This window comes from Lontra canadensis, unplaced genomic scaffold, assembly GCF_010015895.1.
Source record: "Lontra canadensis isolate GAN:19392208 unplaced genomic scaffold, GSC_riverotter_1.0 scaffold75, whole genome shotgun sequence".
Lineage (NCBI taxonomy): Eukaryota > Metazoa > Chordata > Mammalia > Carnivora > Mustelidae > Lontra > Lontra canadensis.
Genome location: NW_022631069.1, coordinates 9,586,687 through 9,606,481, shown reverse-complemented (window position 1 = coordinate 9,606,481; position 19,795 = coordinate 9,586,687). Strand labels below are relative to the sequence as shown.

The following is a 19,795-nucleotide window of genomic DNA, read 5'->3' as shown; positions in this document are numbered from 1 at the left end:
TCTGGGGGATCTAAGGCTCCAGGTGGAGTCTTGTATCTTAGTCAGGTATCCCACAGAGAACTGGAAGGGGTGACGTCCCAGAGCCCAGGACCGCAAGGAAAATGTGCCGTGTGTCAGCGCTGACCTCAGAAGGAATAGTCCCGACCTCAGGTTGCCTCTGTGCAGTAGCAGACCAGAGATATGACCTTCTTTTTCCACCCTCAGGGCCTGAAGAAGATCTCTGCCTACATGAAATCCAGCCGCTTCCTCCCAGGCCCTCTGTTTCTAAAGATTGCCGTGTGGGGCAACAAGTAGGGCCAAGTGGGAGGAGATGCCAGCGAGGGGCCAGAGCTGAGCTCGGTGTGTGTCCCGGAACAGCAGTCTTGCCTCTTTGTCCTTTGGTGCATTCCTTTGTTCCCATGAAATACCTGTCAGTCCCCTTTTCTCCTTCCCAACCCTGTCTTCATCCGGACCCTTTGATGTCGCTCTCTACTTCAGCAAATTTCCTTCCCCACCAGTGTTATCCCTCCTGCGCTAAAACCAACCAGAGCATTCTTCAATTGGCAGTTGCTGTTCCCTCTCCTGGCCCGGGGAGCTCATCCCCAAGCCCCCCAGGGCTGCCCCGAATCCCCGTGTGACCTGGAGAGCAGGCCCGGCTGTCCCAGGGTGGTCCTGCCCAGCCCTGCATGATCTGCAGTGAAGCCTTACTCACTCTGACCTGGCTTGTGTTCTTCTGTTCTGGTCTTTGGAGTCAGGGCCACCTGTGTCTGGGGACATGGCGTTCCCTTTTCCAGTGTCTGTTGTACCAGCTCAGTGCACCGGGATGTGTGTGAGGTGCCAAGAAAGGGGACATGTAGGATTATAAGGATTCTTGCTTATTTCTGCCTATTTCATATACTTCTGTGCCTGAGCATGAGGTCTCTAGAGAACCAGGGAGGCCCTTCTGTGCCTGGGTCCCTCCTTAATGCGGTATTCCTCGAGTGTGTCCTGAAAGCTCGCAGAAGTACTATGCGTGGCTGTCTGGGGGCTCTTTGCGCTTGGGCAGTCCACTGATAGCGTGGGATCCTGGCCAACTACACACTGTCACCCTTCCTTGGGTGTTCTCCCTGCCTTGGAAACACTTCCTCCATGCCGCCCTTACCATTGTGAAAGGTGAAAGGAAATAAGATCACTAATGTTGAGGAGTTTTCCGAAGCCGCCAGGAGGCTCTTCAGGAGATGGACATCCTCATTAATGAAACTGCGAACTTTGAACTGGGCCACACTACAAATATTCCAAGGACTCTGCCCAAATACCTGCAACTTTCTTCGAAAATTCCTATAGATAACATTTCAGGGGGGTCCCCTGTTGGTTTTGACTGGATAATCCTTATCTATAAGCCTTGAATTTATATCGTTTCTTCCCATGTACAAAACCATTTTTTTCCTACAAAGAGTTTTGGGTTTTTTTGTTTGTTTTTTAAAAGATTTATTTATTTATTTGACAGACAGAGATCACAAGTAGGCAGAGAGGCAGGCAGAGAGAGAGGGGGAAGCAGGCTCCATGCTGAGCAGAGAGGGGCTCAATGTGGGGCTCGATCCCAGGATCCTGGGATCATGACCTGAGCCGAAAGCAGAGGCTTTAACCCACTGAGCCACCCAGGTGCCCCTCTTTTTGTTTTTGTGTTGGGGGTGTAAAGGAAAGCAGAACTTTTTTTTTTTAAACATTTATTTTTTATTTTTTAAAAGATTTTATTTATTTATTTGATAGACAGCAATCACAAGCAGGCAAAGAGGCAGACAGAGGGGGGCGGCAGGCTTCCCACTGAGCAGAGAGCCAGATGCAGGGCTCAATCCCAGGACCCTGAGATCATGACCTGAGCCGAAGGCAGAGGCTTAACCCACTGAGCCACCCAGGCACCCCGAAAGCAGAATGTTTTATCATGATTTTTGCTTCAGCAACTTTGGAACAAATTAAAAGTCCTAAACTCTGGTGCCGGGGGAAAAAAAAAAGAGAGCGATCTTGCTCAGTAATGGCCTTAGCAAACCAATTATATTCAGTTAAGATTAGTTTTCTGCCACCCACACAAGTCACAGTTCTTTGTAAATAACACATACAAATGTCTTTTAAAAAAGATTTATTTATTTATTTTAGAGAGAGTGGGAGTGTGGGGGAGCAAGTGGGGGTGGGGCAGAGGGGGAGGGAGAGGGGAGGCTGACTCCCTACTGAGCATGTGCAGCCATGACCACATGGGGCTCAATATCACCACTAATGAGATCATGACCTGAGCTGAAACCAAGAGCTGACTGAGACACCCAGGCTCCCCCATACAAATGTCTTTTAACATCTTTGACTTTTGTTCCCTAGGGGAACACAATTTGGGTTGCTACCCACATCTGCACTCCCTGAATTAAACTCTGAGACCCCAAATACATGCTTTTGTCTTATTTCAGCTCTACCTCTTGGTTAACATACATATCTCAATAGAACAAAAAGGGATGAGAATAAAAAGGAAAGAAGTAATAGACATTAAGAGGGACATTAAGTTAAAAGATAAGCAGAGAGAACAAAACTATTAGATCGAATAAAATAGATCCAGATCTAGAAGTGGAGTTGGCCGGTTCTTTTCTGTGAAGGGTTAGATCGGGCATGTTTTTGGCTTTGTGGGCCCTGCGGTCTTGGTCACAGTTGCCCCTGGCACTGTAAACTGCAATGCAAATTTGCAAGGTAAACTGTCAGTTTGCAAGTTCCTCGGCAACTTGCCAGGTGTGATTTGGGACCGTTCTGTGTACAGGAGGGCAGCCAGGGACAGATGCAAGCCATTCCAGTTTGATAGGTGGCCTGTTTACTAAGCATAGGAATTTGTCATGTGATGAGGAGATCTCCATACCCATCTGCCAATTCTTAAAAAAGTTGATAGAGAGGACTTAACTGGGTCCAGTCACAGGTGCCATCCAGATGGTCTCAGCATCACATCAGTATCTGAAGGCTGCGTCCTCAGGGCAGCTTTGCAGAACAGGGAAGGCAATGGAATGCACCTGTCAGGGATGGGGAATGAAGACTTTCTGATTGCTGGGGTCCAGCCCATGGGTCACAGTATCTAGATGGAACCCCCCCACCCCCAGTCTAGGGTGAAGGCAGCCACGGATAATACATAAATGAATTGGGTAGGCCTGTAATCCAACACAAATTCAAACACAGGTGGCCAGAGTTCCCTGACTCCTGACCCAGAAGCTCAAATTAAAAGGGCATACCTAGGGGGACCTGGGTGGCTCAGGGTGTTAAAACCTCTGCTTTTGGCTCAGGTCATGACCTCAGGGTCCTGGGATCGAGCCCTACATGGGGCTCTGCTCAGCAGAGAGCCTGCTTCCCTGTCTCTTTCTGTCTACTTGTGATCTCTGTCTGTCAAATAAATAAACAATATCTTTAGAAAAATAAAATAAAAGGGAATAGGTATACGAAAGCTTAAATGTTACCATTTGGAATTTAAAAAGGTGATTATCTGAGCACCTGGCTGGCTCAGTCGGTAGAGAATGTGTCTCTTGATCTCAGGGTCATGAGTCTGAGCCCCATGTTGCGGGTAGAGTTTACGTAAAAAGAAAGAAAGAAAGAAGAGAAAAAGAAAGAAAGGAAGGGAGGGAGGGAGGAAGGAAAAGGTGATTATTGAAGAAAAGAATGAAATAACTCAGTCCTTTAAAAAGATGAAGATATGATAACAAAGATAGTTGTAAATGAAAGCAATTTTCTAAACACGGTCAAAATCGTAAAAGGTAAAATAGTACATTTTAAAGTCCGGGGGTAGGAGTAGTAGAATGTATCTACTTCAAACTGAGGCCGCCAAGAAAGATTATTTTACTGTGGCTAGGATCTAGCAGAGGCCCTAAGATTTGGGATTTTTTGGCATCTGATGACGGGGCCCATACACCATCTAGCATGTGCCTTCCTCTTCTAGAATGGGAGAACAAGACGGGTTCTGAGCACATGGCTGGCTCCCCGGTGTCTTCAGCAGGGATCTGTAATCACTTGCTGTTAATTACAAGTTCCCCGCCTAGTATTTCTCCATTGCCATGGTGTTAGCAGAGAAAGTTGAAGTCGGTAGAGACCCCAAGACAGCAGCTTCCAGAACGTGGAAGTTTATTCTCATTTCATGTCTCACGGGGAATGGTCCAGGCTGTTGGCGCTCCATGAGATTATTCAGGGACCCAGGCTCCTTCCATTTTGTGGCTGCTGCCATCCCTGAGGGGACATCCTCTCCTTGGTTGAAGCTGTATCATGAACATGGGAAGGAAAATAGAGAAAAGCTAAGGAAGCAACTTCCTATGATGCAAGTGGGCCGATTGCCTCCCTTACACTCATGAGGTTCAGTTGCATGGCTATGCCTAGTCACTAGGGTAGACCCTAGTTTGGACAGAAGAATGGATGTTGGTGGCCAACTATAGTCACTCCCACACTCAGAAAAGCAAGGATAAAGGTTACATTCAAATCCACGAGAAACCTTGGGTTTCAGCCAGTGGTTTCAGACATGTAAGATAGGGTCTAAGGTATGAAACACAAGATCTTTATTTTCGATAAACCTAAAGGGAGTGCCCTAACCCTTAGGGATCCTTGCTGTTGAAACAGGAAAATGACTTATCAGAGGTATCAGATTGCTCACTGAATCCCTGAGAGGGCCAGTGAGTTGGCCTTGGAAGCTGGGTGGCCAGGAGATGTGCCTAACCACGTGAGAGAGTGTTCTAGAGAAAGCCTCACAGCCATTGCTGGGTACAGACAGAGGAGCTCTGAGCCCTGACAGGCAGCCCCAGATGCCAATGTCTCACCACTGCTGCCTCCAAAACCCTGACCCCTCTACTCCTGTCCTTGCCAGAAAAATAAATTCTCAGGGCCTGCTTCTTTAGAACTGAAATCCTGCACCGCTGTGCACAATTAACAGAACCTGGGTCCCAGGCCTATGCCTCAGCTATAAGGAGGGGCTGGAAAAGCAATTGGATTAATTAGGATTAAGTTCTGCTCTATAGAACTAGATAATAACCTTGTCTTAAATGGTTTATTTCTCATGCAAAGAAAGGTCTGGAGGCAGCCAGGTAAATACTGGTCATGTTGGCTTCATTGTAGCCTTAATGGCCTCGCTTAGCTTTATGCTGCCCTCATTCTCAGCATGTGGTGTTCTTTCTTTTTGTCACCTCATGGCCTCCGGTGGCTGCTAGAGCCCCCCACTACATCTGCATTCCAAACAACAGGGGGAAGAAAGAGGAATGGGGGTTGCTTTTTTCTCTTGAGGAAACTTTCTGGAAGTAAAGTATAACACTTCCATTTATACCTCACTGGCCAGAGATTGAATCAGGTTGGAAATGATATCTTTTACCTGAGAAGCAATTTCTGCTGGCAGAAATGGGCGGTCGTGACAGCAGAAGTTGGGGAGACAGATCTCAAGAGTCCACTGGTAGTCTTCTACCATGGGGAGATGGGATTTAAACCTGAGATATTCCCCACCTGTAGGCAGGACTGTAGGAAGGATGTTTCAAAGATGCAGAAGACAGGTTGCTGGGTGGCTCAGTCAGTTAAGCGTCTGCCTTCAGCTCAGGTCATGATCCCAGTCCTGGGATGGAGCCCCGTGAGGCCCGCAATGGACTCCCAGCTCAGTGGGAAGCCTGCTTCTCCCTCTGCCATATCGCTCCTCCTCATTCTCTCTCTGTCAAATAAATAAATAAAAATCTTTAAAAACATAAACGCTTTCTTTCTTTTCCGTATGTGCGTATCCAAACAATAGCCACCACCATAAAATCCTCTTGCAACCATCCCTTATACAAACAAAAACATTCACCCTCTTTTACCCAAAACAGGAAAACTCAGAGTGTCATCAACCACTGCATCCGGTTCCAAGTTAGAGATCTTTGAGAAACGTTCAGGTTGATATTTTGAAAATGACTGTCTAAAGTCATGTGATGTCATGTCAATGTCATGTCATGTCAATGACCCCCAATTGGCCCTGTAGAAAATAGTAAGGGAATGGGAGGTAGAAAAAGGAAAATTAGGTGAGTGCAATAATATAGTAGGAAACAGCCTGCAATCAGATTTGCAGATAAGCTGTTATGCATTTATTTGTATCTATTTACATCTTGCATTTATTTAATACTTAACAGATGCCCTTCTTTGTTGAATTCCAAAGGGATGGTGCATTAATAAGGCTTTTTATACTTGGATATCAACAACCTAAAGGCACTCCCTGGATTGGCCTCTTTTTTTTTTTTGTAAAGATTTTATTTATTGGTCAGAGAGAGAGAGCACAAGGGGGAATGGCAGGCAGAGGGAGAAGCAGGCTCCCTGCTGAGCAAGGAATCTAATTCTATGTGGGACTCCATCCCAGGACCCTGGGATCATGACCTGAGCTGAAGGCAGACACTTAACTGACTGAGCCACCCAGGTGTCCCTGGATTGAGCTGTTTTTTTGGTCTCCATCCCTCTGATCATCACACTTTCAGGTTCACTGTCATCCCACTTTGTTAGCCCACCTTTTCCTAACTCATGTGACATGATGAATGAAACCTTTGCTGAAGACAGACACTCAGAGACCAGCCAGCTGCTACATCGTGACTTAAGACCTGGGAGGCAGAGAATAAGAGGGGCCGATCCTTATGGATTCCAGGACAACTCTTCTTGGAATGCTAAATGCCATATTCCTAGCTAGCCAGATCTGGCTTTTCCCAACAGATTGCACCTTGTGAGGTAGCCCCAGCAATATCCCGATAAATCTCAGTTCCATCCTAAAGGCCCAGGGCCCACACACCCTGTGTTTCCCACATTCTTCTTGTTCTCTTTCCATTTGAAACATAATTTTGAAAGGAAGCAGATAGGGCCTCGGTCACAGTTTAAAAAATATTAATGCAGTTTGGAAGCATTATACCATACAAGAAAAAGTATAGACTTATTTGAGTTGTGCTTGAGAACTCTAACACAAGACGAACGTTATCCTGTTTGCTTTAATCCAATCCCTGTGCACCACTGAAAACACTCCCTACTAACGACCTGCGGCTGTCCTCTGTCTCCATGTGGGGTGACACAGCAGCCCTTATTTACCTGAAATTCAAATATACACACATCCATTTAATCTTTTCTTCTGGATTACATCCAACATGAGTCAACTGTAATTATTTTCATGGAAAATGCCAAAAGAACACTGACAGCCCATCCCTGTTGGCTTTTAGAATTGTTCCATTCGAGGGATGCCTGGCTGGCTGTTAGTTGAGTGTCTGCCTTCCTTGCAGGTCATGAGCCCAGGGTACTGGGATCCAGCCCGGACATTAAACCCTGCTCAGCGGGAAGCCTGCTTCTCCGTCTCCCCGCTGCTCATGCTCTCTCTCAAACAAGTAAAAATCTTTAAAAAAAAAAAAAAAGTTGCATTCCAATTTGTCCTAAGCAAGGAATAAGCCAGACTCCAGAATCATTGAAACCCACTCTCCATGCTTGGAACTCTTTTGCTGATCCTTGGGACCTCCCTGAACCTGGGCTTTTGCCCTGACTTTAAACACTTCTACCTGGACCATCTCTACCTGTTTTAAAACCAGAACATTCCATTTTTCCAGAATGGGGGAGAATGTGAAAAAGTTTTTTTGAAAGCAGTAAGCGCTTATTTGAAGCAAACTCCTTTTCTCCTTCCAATTCTCATTAGAACAGAGTGGAGTCAATGCATTGTGAGTGTCTGCTTTGTGTTGGGCTCTATACAAGCACTAAATATAAAAATTTGCTGAAGACACATGTGCCTGCTCCCAGGCAACTTAGAGTTTAGTAGCGGAGACAGACTTTTAAAGATTTTATTTATTTATTTGACAGAGAGATCACAAGTAGGCAGAGAGGCAGGCAGAGAGAGAGGGAAGCAGGCTCCCAGCTGAGCAGAGAGCCCAATGTGGGGCTCGATCCGAGGGCCCAGAGGATCCCAGGATCCTCTGGGGGCTCGATCCGAGGGCCCAGAGGATCCCAGGATCCTGACCTGAGCTGAAGGCAAAGGCTTAACCCACTGAGCCACCCAGGTGCCCTAGAGACAGACTTTTAAACAAGCAATTAGAGTTCAGTGTGGTAAGTTGATGGGAGAAAACACTGAATCCTAAAGGAAGAGAGATTTAAAATAACTGCATTTAATTTTGTCTGGAGGAGGACAGGTGTCAGTCCTCAACCAGATCTCAGTGGTTTTTCTTTTTTAAGTTTGTTTTCTTTTAATTTATTTATTTCAGAGAGAGAGGAAGCACCAGAAGGGGAATGGGCAGAGGGAGAAGCAGACTCCCTGCTGAGTAGGTAGCCCAACTCGGGACTTGATCCCAGGACCCCAGGATCATGACCTGAACCGAAGGCAGATACTCAGCCAACTGAGCCACCCAGGAACCCTATCAGTGGTTTAATATACATTCATTTCTGACTCATACTTCATGTTGGATGTGGTCAACAGGGACCCTGCTCCTTGTTGTCTGTCATACAGGTAGAAACTTCAGCCTGATACCTGCTCACAGACGCATCACAGCGATAGGGAGTGGATAGGGCAACTCATGCTCGCCCTCTTAAAGCTTCTGCCTGGAATATGTATGTAACTTCTCCTCGTATTTAATTGACCAAAGCAAGTCACAGGGCTTCACTTAAGAGAAAGAGGGTAGTGAAGCTTTCCCCAAAGGAAAACGATCACAAATCTTTGGTGATCATCACGAACCATTTTGGTGGGGAATGTCAGTTGTGGCCTCCAGAGGCAGCGACTTCTAAGCTTACCTTAGAAGATGAGTGGGCATTAGGCAGGCAGGGCTGGAGCAAAAGCATTCCAGGCAGAGGGAACAGCAGGTACAAAAGCGTGGAGATAAAAGAGAACATGGTACTTTTAGATTATTTATATTTACAAATGTATGTACCATTGGTCTGTTCTGAGTGCTCTGGAAATACTGGCTTCATTTCTTCTAATAACCCAGTAAGGGAGGGTTCACTTATGGGAGAAGGCATTGAGGCACAGGAGGCCAGAAATTACTGGGGCAGAGCCAGGATCTCTACCCAGGCAGCCTCCAGACCCTGGAAGCTTGCTTCTCCTTAGGGAATTCAGCAAGGCTCGTGGCCAGTGCTGTGGGGCAGGGACAAGACAGAGGTCAGATTATGAAGGATAACTAAAGCAGGGGAGGGCCATGAGCACATTTGCGTGTTAGAGAAATCACCGGCTAATGGTCCATTCCTTCTCTCTTCTCTGCCATGCATCTCCAGCTAAATCCCTTTAGCTGGTGTGGCTCAATGACCCACCTAGTCCTGCAGATGAAGGATAAGGAGTGTGTAATTTCTGTGCCAAATGCAGACGTTCTCACAGGCCCTTGAGCTGGCTGTCGAGGCAGATCCGTCCATCCACATCGGTGTCCCCTAGGCCACTCATCCCATCAATGAGATAGTTCTATGACTCATTTCTCTTGAGAGTCCCCCCCCCCCCATAAGCTATTTCTTTCTTTTTTTTAAATCTTTATTTATTTATTTGACAGAGAGAGATCACAAGTAGGCAGAGAGGCAGGCAGAGAGAGAGGAGGAAACAGGCTCCCGGCTGAGCAGAGAGCCCGATGCGGGCTAGATCCCAGGACTCTGGGATCATGACCTGAGCCGAAGGCAGAGGCTTTAACCCACTGAGCCACCCAGGTGACCCAGGCTATTTCTTTCTGAACTGGGAGTGCCTTAATCCAGCTGCTCAGCCTTCAACAATGAACACAGGTGAATTTCCCTCATACTTTGGGAGACCTGCTCTACCACATTTAAAGCACTGATTAAAGGTTTTTGTTTTCATTTGAAAGCTCTTATGGATGTACCTTGTACAACCCCATTGTTTGTAGACTAATTTCTCAATGTTTGTGTGTTGCGTGCCTCTGGGATGACAGGGCATGAGTTTCTCTTCCTTGCTTGGAGGCCACCACTGTGACAGTAGTCTCTTTCCCGCCTGTGTTAGAGTCAGTGTTGGGGGTGGGTTGGGGCCCGAGGGAACTGCAGCTCCTGTAGAATGGATCTGTTCCTCTCAGTGTCCTTCTCAGATTCCTGGGCTAGTAAGGTCACTGGTTTTGTATAACCGTTCAGTGGATTTTCAGTAACAAACATAATGACTAGAAAAAGTTGGAACATGTGATTTACCCATTATCCACCTGGAATTCACGTGAAATCCATTTCCCTGGCAGATGTATGCTTTTAAACCCTCTCCCTTCTAACTGCCTTGTCACTGTTTTCTGCCACCCATCTCTCCCAGGAGTCTTCTCTCAGAGGACCACGCGGCCAATTTCCTGTTTCCTTGCCTTCTTCCCTGTGGGGAACAGACAGTCCCCCATAATCCCACTCCCTGGCGCTCACGTTCTTGTGAGAATTCTCTCTCCCTGGGCATGGGTGGGACCAGTGATTTGCTTCTAACAGAGGAACCCAAAGGTGATGGGATGTTGCTTCCATGATTACATTATACAGGGCTGTAGCAGCCATCTTCCCAGGAGACTTTCCCTTTTACCAGCGTTAATGAAGCAGGAAGTCCCCTTTCCAAGGAACCCAGGGTGGCCCCCAGCTGACAGCCAGCAAGAACCTAACACACTCTCTCTGTCCAACAGGTCATAAGAAACTAAATTCTATCAGCAATCTCGTGTCTCAGAAGCAGGTCATTCTTGATCTGAGATCTCAATCTTGAGCCTCGAGATGAGATCATAGCCCCGGCTGACACACAGACCGTGGCTTTCAGACGAACCCCTGAAGCAGAGGACCCTGTAGAGATGTGCCCAGACTCCTAACCCACAGAAACCGTAAGATAGTGTGTGTGGTTTTCAGTGTGAAATCGGTGGTAATATTGTTACACAGCAATAAATCACTCATTCCCTTTCTGACTTCTGGTCACATCCTCTATCTAGTGACAGACACATTCTCAACTCCTCCTGCCTTCCCTAAACCCCCAAGTCCTTCCCTTCCCTGAGGACACACTTCACCCACTCAGATTATGGAAATTCATGTCAATAGTTCATGGGTCACTGAGAAACTCCAGCTTCATACCTCTCCTGGCCAATGGTTCCCCGTATCCAAGATACGGCCCTAGGTATCTAACTACTGTCACCGGTGCTGACAACAGGTGGCAGTTGAACTACCTGCTTAATACCTTGTGTCTAATACCTCCTGAGGCCGCCCTCCTGACATCACCTGACCATTCAGACCCTCCGTCCCTGAGAGGAAACAGAGAGAGAGAGAGAGACCTCTCCCAAGAGAGATCTTTGCCTCCTGGTCCACTGAGGACAGCAATCTGGCCCTCAGGTCACTGTCTAAGACTGGAAACCACTTAAAGACTTTGCATATGGAGTGTGGTGCCAAATAAGTCTCCAGAGGAGTTCACTTTCCCTTAGTTTCTCTTACACAGTAATATATGAACACACTCCCTTTGTTAAAAGAGAAAATAGACGTCCAGGTGGCCAACAGACACATGAAGAGGGGCTTGATATCACTCATCATCAGGGAAATGCATCACACCTGTCAGAATGGCTAGACTAAAAAAGACAAGAAATAACAAGTGTTGGCGAGGATGAGAAGAAAAGGGGAACTTTGTACACCCATGGTGGGAATGCAAACTAGTGCCGCCACTGGAAAACAGTATGGAGTTTCCCCAAAAAGTTAAAAATAGAAATGTATGATCCAATAATTCCTCTATTGGGTATTTACCAGAAGAAAACAAAAACACCAATTCAAGAAGATACATGCATGCTATGTTTCTAGCAGCATTATTTACAATAAAATGTGGAAGCAACCCAAGTGTCCATCAATAGAGGAATGGATATGGAAGATGTGGTGTATGCATACAATGGAATATTACCCATATAAAAGAATGGGATTTCGCCATTTGTGATGACATGGATGGGCCTAGAGGGTATTATGCCAAGTGAAATAAGTCAGACAGAGAAAGATTTTACAGATACATGGACTCAAAAACCAAAACAAATGTAAAAATGAAACAAACAACCTCTAAGTAGACTTAAATAGAGAGAGCAAACTGGTGGTTGCCAGAAGGAAGGTGGGTGGGGGATGGGTGAAATGGATAAATGGAATGAAGATGTACAAACTTCCCATTATAAAATAAATAAGGCATGGAGAGTAAAAGCACAGCATAGGAAATATAGCTATACATTGTATTGTGACAGATGGGGACTACACTTACTGTGGTGGGCACTGAGTAGTGTAGAGTTGCTGAATCGCTATGTGGTCCACCTGAAGCTAATAGAACATTCTATGTTAACTGTACAGCAATAAAAAACAGATATATATAGCACAGTAAAACAAGCAAAACATGGAATTCACCCTTTTGAAATGTACATTTCAGTACAGATGGTCCCCAGTGCATAATAGTTCTACAAAGGAAAAAAAAAAGAGAAATCTTAGCCCTATCTCTAAGATCCCCTTTAACTTCCATCCTGAAGCCTGGGGCTCTCTCCCATTGGCCTAAAGTCAGCATTTTTCAGTGTGTCCTTCCAGCCCTTTTTCTGTTTCTTTCTTTTCTTTTTTTAAGATTTATTTATTTTAGAGAGAGAGAGAGCACAAGCCGGCAGGGCAGAGGGAGAGAAAATCTCAAGAAGTCTCCATGCTAAGTGTAGGGCCCAATGTAGGGCTCGATCTCATGACCCCAAGATCACAACTTGAGCTGAAACCAAGAGTTAGATGCTTAACCGACTATGTCACCCACATGCCCCCTTCCAAGTCTTTTTCTACTCATTCACAAACATAAATGTATCTGTAGAAAATGCTTACCTTATGGTTTCCTTCTTTAAAACGCAACAGGTTTTGCACCGAACATGCTTAGCTACAATCTAATTTTTAAAATTCAACAGTGTGTCTTGGGGGCTCTCCACGTCAGTTCACACAGTTCAATTTCATTCTTTAGTTGCCTTATGGTATTCCATGATACTGATGGGCATGGGCAGGATTTTCACCTGTTCCCACAAACCATACCACAGTCTTAGCATATGGCTTAGGTGCATGGGGAGGTTTTCACCAGAATGGAAATTGTTGGGTTACGGGACGTGATTTGATTTTTAGAAGATGTTGGCAAACTGTCCTCCAGTTTAACTGATTTACAGGCTCACAGGCAGGAAATGCCAACACTTCACAAACATCTTAGTTTTTGTTCATTTGATAGATGGAAAATGGTCTCTCACTGTTATAATCTGCAGTTCTTGGATTATAAACATCTGTTTAATACTTTTTTTGGCTAGCACATTTCTTTTTCTGTAAATCATTTGTTCATAGATTTCTGTCCATTTAAAAAAAGTCTTAATGATTTATAGGAGTTCTTTATATAGTCTTTATACTGGTACTTTATTTTTGTTTTTGTTTTGTCCTTTTTTGTCTCATTTGCCGTCTTGTCATTTAATTATACTTATTTGTCCCTTGTCATAGAAAATTATTAAATACTGTTCAATTTGCAAATCTTTCCCTTTATGGCTTTTTGTTTTTAAGTCCTATTTAGAGAAACCTACCTTAAGGTCACAGATATTCTTACATTTTCTTGAACACTTCTATAGCTCTGTTTAATGTTGGGACTGAATTGAAGATGAGTTAGTTTTAGTGAATGGTTTGAGGTTAGGGGTCTATTTTTTTTAAATTTCTTTTCAGTGTTCCAGAATTCATTGTTTATGTACCACACCCAGTACTCCATGCAATACATACCCTCCATAATTCCCACCACCAGGCTCACACAACCTCCCACCCCCCGCCCCTCCAAAACCCTCAGTTTGTTTCTCAGAGTCCACAGTCTCCCATGGTCCGTCTCCCCCTCCAATTTTCCCCAACTCCCTTCTCCTCTCCATCTCCCCATGTCCTCCATGTTATTCCTTATGCTCCACAAATAAGTGAAACCATATGATAATTGACTCTCTCTGCTTGACTTATTTCACTCAGTATAATCTCTTCCAGTCCCGTCCATGTTGCTACAAAAGTTGGGTATTCATCCTTTCTGATGGAGGCATAATACTCCATAGTGTATATGGACCACATCTTCCTTATCCATTCGTCCGTTGAAGGGCATCTTGGTTCTTTCCACAGTTTGGCGACCGTGGCCATTGCTGCTATAAACATTGGGGTACAGATGACCCTTCTTTTCACTACATCTGTATCTTTGGGGTAAATACCCAGTAGTGCAATTGCAGGGCCATAGGGAAGCTCTATTTTTAATTTCTTAAGGAATCTCCACAGTTTTCTAAAGTGCCTGCACCAACTTGCATTTAAGGTAGGGGTCTATTATTATTATTATTATTATTATTAAAGGTTTTATTCATTCATTTTATTTATTTACTTGAGAGAGAGAGAAAGCACGCAAGTGCACCCCAGTGTGAGGCTCAGTCCCATGACCCTGAGATCATGACCTGAGCTGAAACCAAGAGTGGGACACTTAACCAACTGAGCCACCCAGAAGCCCCACTATCATTCTTAATTGGTAAGTGATTGCCCCAATCTTACTTATTGGTTAGCTCACCAGTTTGAAATTCCATCTTTATCACGCTACATTCCCACATATAAGGGTCTGTTTCTGAACTTCAGTTCTGCAAAATCCACAGTCCCATACAGTTTCATTTGTTATCTATGCCACATCTTTACAGGGCTCTAGTCCCATGGAATGGACCTGTTCTCTACAGTTGCACAATCTCACCTTTGTTTCTAGTGCTCGCTCTCAGGACTTGGGCAAGCACCTCTATCTTGGAACACAGTTGTGGTGCAAGGGGATTGTCAGTGTTGCAGGGATTGGATTCACATCTTGGAAATTTTCCACATATCCTTTTTTTTTTTTTAAAGATTTTATTTATTTATTTGACAGAGAGATCACAAGTAGGCAGAGAGGCAGGCAGAGAGAGAGGGAAACAGACTCCCCGCAGAGCAGAGAGCCCGACGCGGGGCTCGATCCCAGGACCCTGAGATCATGACCTAAGCCGAAGGCAGAGGCTTTAACCCACTGAGCCACCCAGGCGCCCCATCCACATATCCTTACTCTCTTCTGGCCTTTACTCCCAAAAGAAATTCCAGCTAGACACCAGTAGCCTGAATGCTATTTATTGAAAAGAGTGGAGAAGCGAGGGTACGCGCTCCCTAGGGACAGGATGGAATAAAACAAGCAGTGCAAATCCGTCTCCGGCTCAGCATATTCTCTTGTTGCCCCACTGGGCCATCTTGTTATTGACGGGCATCTTCAGGAAGCGGTCAGACTGCATGTAGTTAGCGATCTTCTCCAAAGCCTGAAGGGAAAGCACACCAAACCTGGTAAAGACGCCAACCCAGTCCAACAGACCCATCCCAAACCAGGGACATTCCCATACCGCCTGTCTCTATAGCATCCATCCCACCCCCAGCCACAATTTCATGCAGATAGTGCCGTTAGGGTACAGAAGCCAGGCCCTTCCTAAGACATGAAGGTGTAGAGGTGTCCAACCATGGATCCCTTTACGCAAATGCTGGTGCTGAGAAAGAATATACCATAATGGGGTCCCCTAGGGACCAGGGGAGTCTGGGAGTGTTTCTGAAAGGGAAAGGTGCAGGGAGCATCACCTCAAAACGGCACATGAAAGCCTTCAGGTTTGGAAATTCATCCAGGCACTTGGGCTCAAACATACGGTTCTGATCTAAGACATCATAGGTGAGGAAATCCACAAAGGTGAGCTAGGGGAGCAATAAGATGGTCAGGTTTGCAGAGTTCAGTAATATTGGGAGATAGAAAGGCATCTTCCCCTTTTCCCGTCTTCCTACCTTTTCTCCTGCAAACCATGAGAATTTCCCCAGGAACAAGGAGAACTGTTTCAGTTGTCCAGGTAGCTGTTCCAAGTACTGAGGCTTCATTTTTTCCTGGGAGAGAGGGAAAAAGAGAGAAAGAGAATAGTTGTCACCACCTTCACAGCGAGTCAGGGCATGGGCCAGTGAGGGGACACTTAGCGGCCCCCTCCTCTGTGTGCCTCCCTCTTACTGCCTTCAGTAGGGGTTGCAGAACAGAAAGAACAGGGGGCCAACACCAGAGTTATAGGACAAATGGAACCCCCCCCCCCACATTTCTGACAGGCTGGGTTGGTGGGACAGCAGAAGTAGCAGAATGGAGCAGAATGAACGCTGGGGTTTTAAAACACTCCTTTTCCTTAATGCCTGCCTGCTAAGGAGACTTACAAGGTCAGGGCTGTAGCACAGCCGGATCAGCTGCATGCGGAAATCCATTACTTGGTTCTCCACGATGTCCACTCGAATCTTTTCTTCTTCAGTCTCGCCACCTACAGGCCGGCGGATGAGAAATCACCCTTGGAATCATCCACCTCCCGGAGAATTGCCAGCCTGGTCTCCCCCGCTGGCCCTACCCCACTCACACATATTGTGCTTGCGAGCGATGTAGCGCATGATAGCATTACTCTGAGTGATCTTGTTCTTACCATCCATGAGGTAAGGCAGCTGGAAGGAAAAGGACAGGTCAGATGAGCAACCGACCTCTCTCTTGCCTCCCTGCCTCTCTCTCCTGGGGAATTTGAGACTTACAGGTAAGTAGTAGAGAGAAAATGCTGTGTTAGGACAAAGAAGAAAATAGCTGTTGGGTCCCCACCTGGTTCTTTTTTTTTAAGAAAGGAGGGCTTCTTCTTCTTCTTCTTCTTTTTTTTTTTTTTTAAGATTTTATTTATTTATTTTTTGACAGAGGGAGGGAGAGAGATCACAAGTAGGCAGAGAGAGAGGGGGAAGCAGGCTCCCTGCTGAGCAGAGAGCACAATGTGGGGCTTGATCCCAGGACCCTGAGACCATGACCTGAGGTGAAGGCAGAGGCTTAACCCACTGAGCCACCCAGGGCACCCCCCCCCCCACCTGGTTCTAGGCCAGGGCTCTTAATCTCTGTGTGTGTGTGTATGTGTGTGTGTGTGTGTGTGTGTATGTGTGTGTGTGTGTGCACGCAGCCACAGACCTTTTGTCAGAATAAGATTTTTAAATACATAAAGCAAATTATGTAGGATTTCACAATTTGTAAAACATTAAAGAAATAGAGTTATCATGTGTGACTATTTATGTGTTAAATAACAAGGAGGTGTAATAACTATCATAATTTCAAAGTCTGATGCACATAACTACTATTTATGTACAAGATCTGCCACACATGTAAAGTAATGTGAAAATACCCAATTTCTACTCGTGACAAAGTCACAGCCATGGCTAATAACCAATGTCACTTATTACCTATATTCACCAGAGAAGGAATTGTTAACTTTTCAATCGTGGTTATTGGAAATGAAAATAACTTTTTTCTCAAGCTCAGGCACCCTTGAGTTCTACCTATTTTATCCAGGTTAAGACCCCACATTCTAGATCCCCCTAGACCAGAGAGGAAAGAAGCAAGGATATACTTGAAGGCCTTCCCTTCCGCCCCCTCTTCTCCTAAGGACACCTACGTTAGGAAAGTCCAGGTCGAGCTTGAATTTCACATCCAGCCACTGGCTTCTATCATAGTCCGGAGCTGTAAGAGAATGAAGTGGGGCCCAACCTTCTTAACATCCTGCTTGAGGAGAGTAGAAAGATTTAAAGAAATAACCTCATCTCAATACCTCACATTAGCAGGCTCCCAAAGTTAACCATTTACTCTCCGGGCCTATTTAGTAAACTGGGTTGGACCGTGGCAGAGGGAGGATCCCCAGCTCGATAAAGGATGCATCCACCTCTCCCCATGCGGGACACAGCAGGGGGCTCCCGGGTAATTGGGGCAGACGTCCCACCCAACTTAGGCGTGATGCCACCCTCCGGGCATAAAACCACAGGGAGAGTTCGAGGGCCGGGGGCTTAGCGCTGGGCACCGGGTCACGGACAGGGGATGCATTACCTTCCCCGCACGTGTACCGTTTCTCCTCATAGCCTGTTTCAGTGAACTCCAGGAGCATGCGGATGGCATGCGCCAGCTGGGGAAGAAAAACCCGCTGTCAGCGCCTGCGCGGCGGCTACAGGCCCCCCCCCCCCCCCAACCCCCGCCCGCCAACGTCCCCTGGCCTGGGCTGCGGAGACCGTGCACCCTGCCCAGGCGGTCGTTAAGCGCCCCCCACCCCCCGCCCGAGATCGACCTCAGCGTCTTGCTGTCCTCATCCCTCTCCTGGCGATCCCAGAAGCCAGGAGGGATCGGTCTCCGCAGTCGGGGAGCTCGGCTAGGGCGGGCTGCACCGTGGCTAGGGTCGGCGGGCTCCGGAGCATCGCCCCCTCCTCTCGGAGTATCGCCCCCTCCTCTCGGAGGCCGCTGACCCTGAGCCCCCGGTCGCCTCCGCGACCGTCTCCCTGACCGAGCGGCTCGGTCGTCGGGACGGCACTCACCCCGCGAATATCCCAGTAACCCAGAACCATGGTCGACTTGGACAACGACATGATGGTCCTTGAGTGCCTTCGAGGTCTGGGGGTACGCGGCAAACGGGCGGGACTTTATACCCGACGTAAGTGGGCGGGGCCAACGCGAGAGCTCTGACTCCGCCCCCACCCAGCGTCCTCCCCTGTCTCCGCGAGTCCACAGGAATAGCGGCGGGGCAATCTGTGTAGTCTTCAGGGCTGGAGGTAGGGCCGTGGCGGAGGCCGCTGGGTTTGGGGCTTTGCGTTCCCTGGTGGTGGAGCTGCGCTCAGGTGGTTAATAGTGCCAGTCAGGGCAGGAGGAGCACCAGCAACCCAGGCAGTGAGGGCCCTGGTGAATCCCTGGAGGGTGAGATTCCTGTCCTAAATATTTCTCCAGGGGTGGGGGGTTGGGGGGAGATGGGGAGATGGGGAGATGGACAAGCACCGAGAGGTGATAAAGGAAATTTTCAGTTTTCAATGTTTGTGGGCCCTGCTCCTGGGCTCCGAGCGAAGCACGACTGTTATCGTGGTTACAGTGACTCCACCAAACTTGAAAGCATGGGCTCTATTTCTGCCCCCCAGCATGCATTGTACATCTGTTAGCAAAAAAACCAAAAAGAAACATTTCAAACTAAAGATAAGAGTAAACCTCTCCCTTAGTTCTGTTCTCATAGCTCTGAAGCCTTGACCCTTGCACATACTAAAAGCATAAGATAAAATTTGTGATTTTTCTGAAATGTCCTTCATCATGGTGATTGGTAACTCTTGATGTAACAGAAAACCAAATATACCCTGTAGTAAACATTCATTCTCAGCAGCACTCTCTTCTTTGTGAAGACTGTATATCCTGGGTAGTGTCCTTACTTGGGTTCTAATAAAATTCTTTTCCTTTTTTCTTTTTCTCCCAGCTCTAAAAGGGTTGTTCATTATGTGTTGGCAGTTCTGCTACGTTGGCATAGGAGGCAGGATATCAGAGCAGCTTACCTGAGAATACCTTGGGGTGGGCTGGAACTCTGTGCTGGTACCAGCACCAGCCCCCTGTGCCCCTCTGACTTCTCAGTGTCTCACAGCTGTATCTGGTAAATTCTCCTGATATCTGGACCTTCTGAGTTGAAGCTCCTGACTTTTTTCCCAGCTGTTAAAGGTCACTGGTTGGTAATGTTCTCTAGGTGGGAATAACCTAGAGGGGGGATTTGATGGATTGGTTGTTTCACTTTGGCATTATGCTGATGTTATTAATATGAAGCTTGAAGCTTGAATATAGTTTCTGGCTAGAAATAGGAGAGACTAAATCACTCAGCTCTGAAGAGAGGGGCCATTTGCTTCTTCCAGCCAAACAGTGCTTTCAGGTGACTGAAAACCTAGAAGTGTCTGAGGATATTCCTCAAGACCTGTCACGGCCCCATAGGTATTTCCATCTGCTGAGGTAAGGGCTCCTCTGGGGTCTTACACATAAGGACTGATCATTCAGTGCTCCGAGTCCCCTCGGGGTTCTTAGATCTTGCTGGGGAAAACTGAGACA

The 19,795-nt window shown here is 46.6% G+C and overlaps 2 protein-coding genes across 2 annotated transcripts in view; one reads left to right on the top strand and one right to left on the bottom strand.

Annotated features, from left to right (window-relative positions):
* LOC116881505 (glutathione S-transferase Mu 1-like) overlaps positions 1 to 696 on the top strand; it is a 3,109-nt gene extending 2,413 nt beyond the window's left edge. Inside the window, exon 7 of the mRNA XM_032881274.1 lies at positions 169 to 696. Within this exon, the coding sequence (XP_032737165.1) occupies positions 169 to 294 (126 nt within the window). The 3' untranslated portion in view covers positions 295 to 696. The remainder of the gene's footprint in view (positions 1 to 168) is intronic.
* Positions 697 to 14,987: 14,291 nt separating this feature from the next.
* On the bottom strand, positions 14,988 to 18,384 carry LOC116881617 (glutathione S-transferase Mu 3). Its single transcript, XM_032881520.1, has 8 exons — positions 18,265 to 18,384; positions 17,786 to 17,861; positions 17,361 to 17,425; positions 16,299 to 16,380; positions 16,105 to 16,205; positions 15,697 to 15,792; positions 15,499 to 15,609; positions 14,988 to 15,188 (listed from the first exon to the last, which is right to left on the bottom strand). The coding sequence occupies exons 1-8, from the start codon at positions 18,313 to 18,315 to the stop codon at positions 15,090 to 15,092; spliced, it is 681 nt and encodes a 226-aa protein (XP_032737411.1). The 5' UTR covers positions 18,316 to 18,384; the 3' UTR covers positions 14,988 to 15,089.
* Positions 18,385 to 19,795: the final 1,411 nt, after the last annotated feature.

What these genes read in the sequence shown, in the direction of transcription:
- LOC116881617 (XM_032881520.1), bottom strand. Translation starts at nt 18,315, where the DNA reads ATGTCGTTGTCCAAGTCGACCATGGTTCTGGGTTACTGGGATATTCGC. An exon ending in ACGGTACACGTGCGGGGAAG is followed by an intron (nt 17,426 to 17,785) that starts GTAATGCATCCC and finishes ATTCTCTTACAG; the next exon opens with CTCCGGACTATGATAGAAGC. An exon ending in CATGGTTTGCAGGAGAAAAG is followed by an intron (nt 15,610 to 15,696) that starts GTAGGAAGACGG and finishes TTGCTCCCCTAG; the next exon opens with CTCACCTTTGTGGATTTCCT.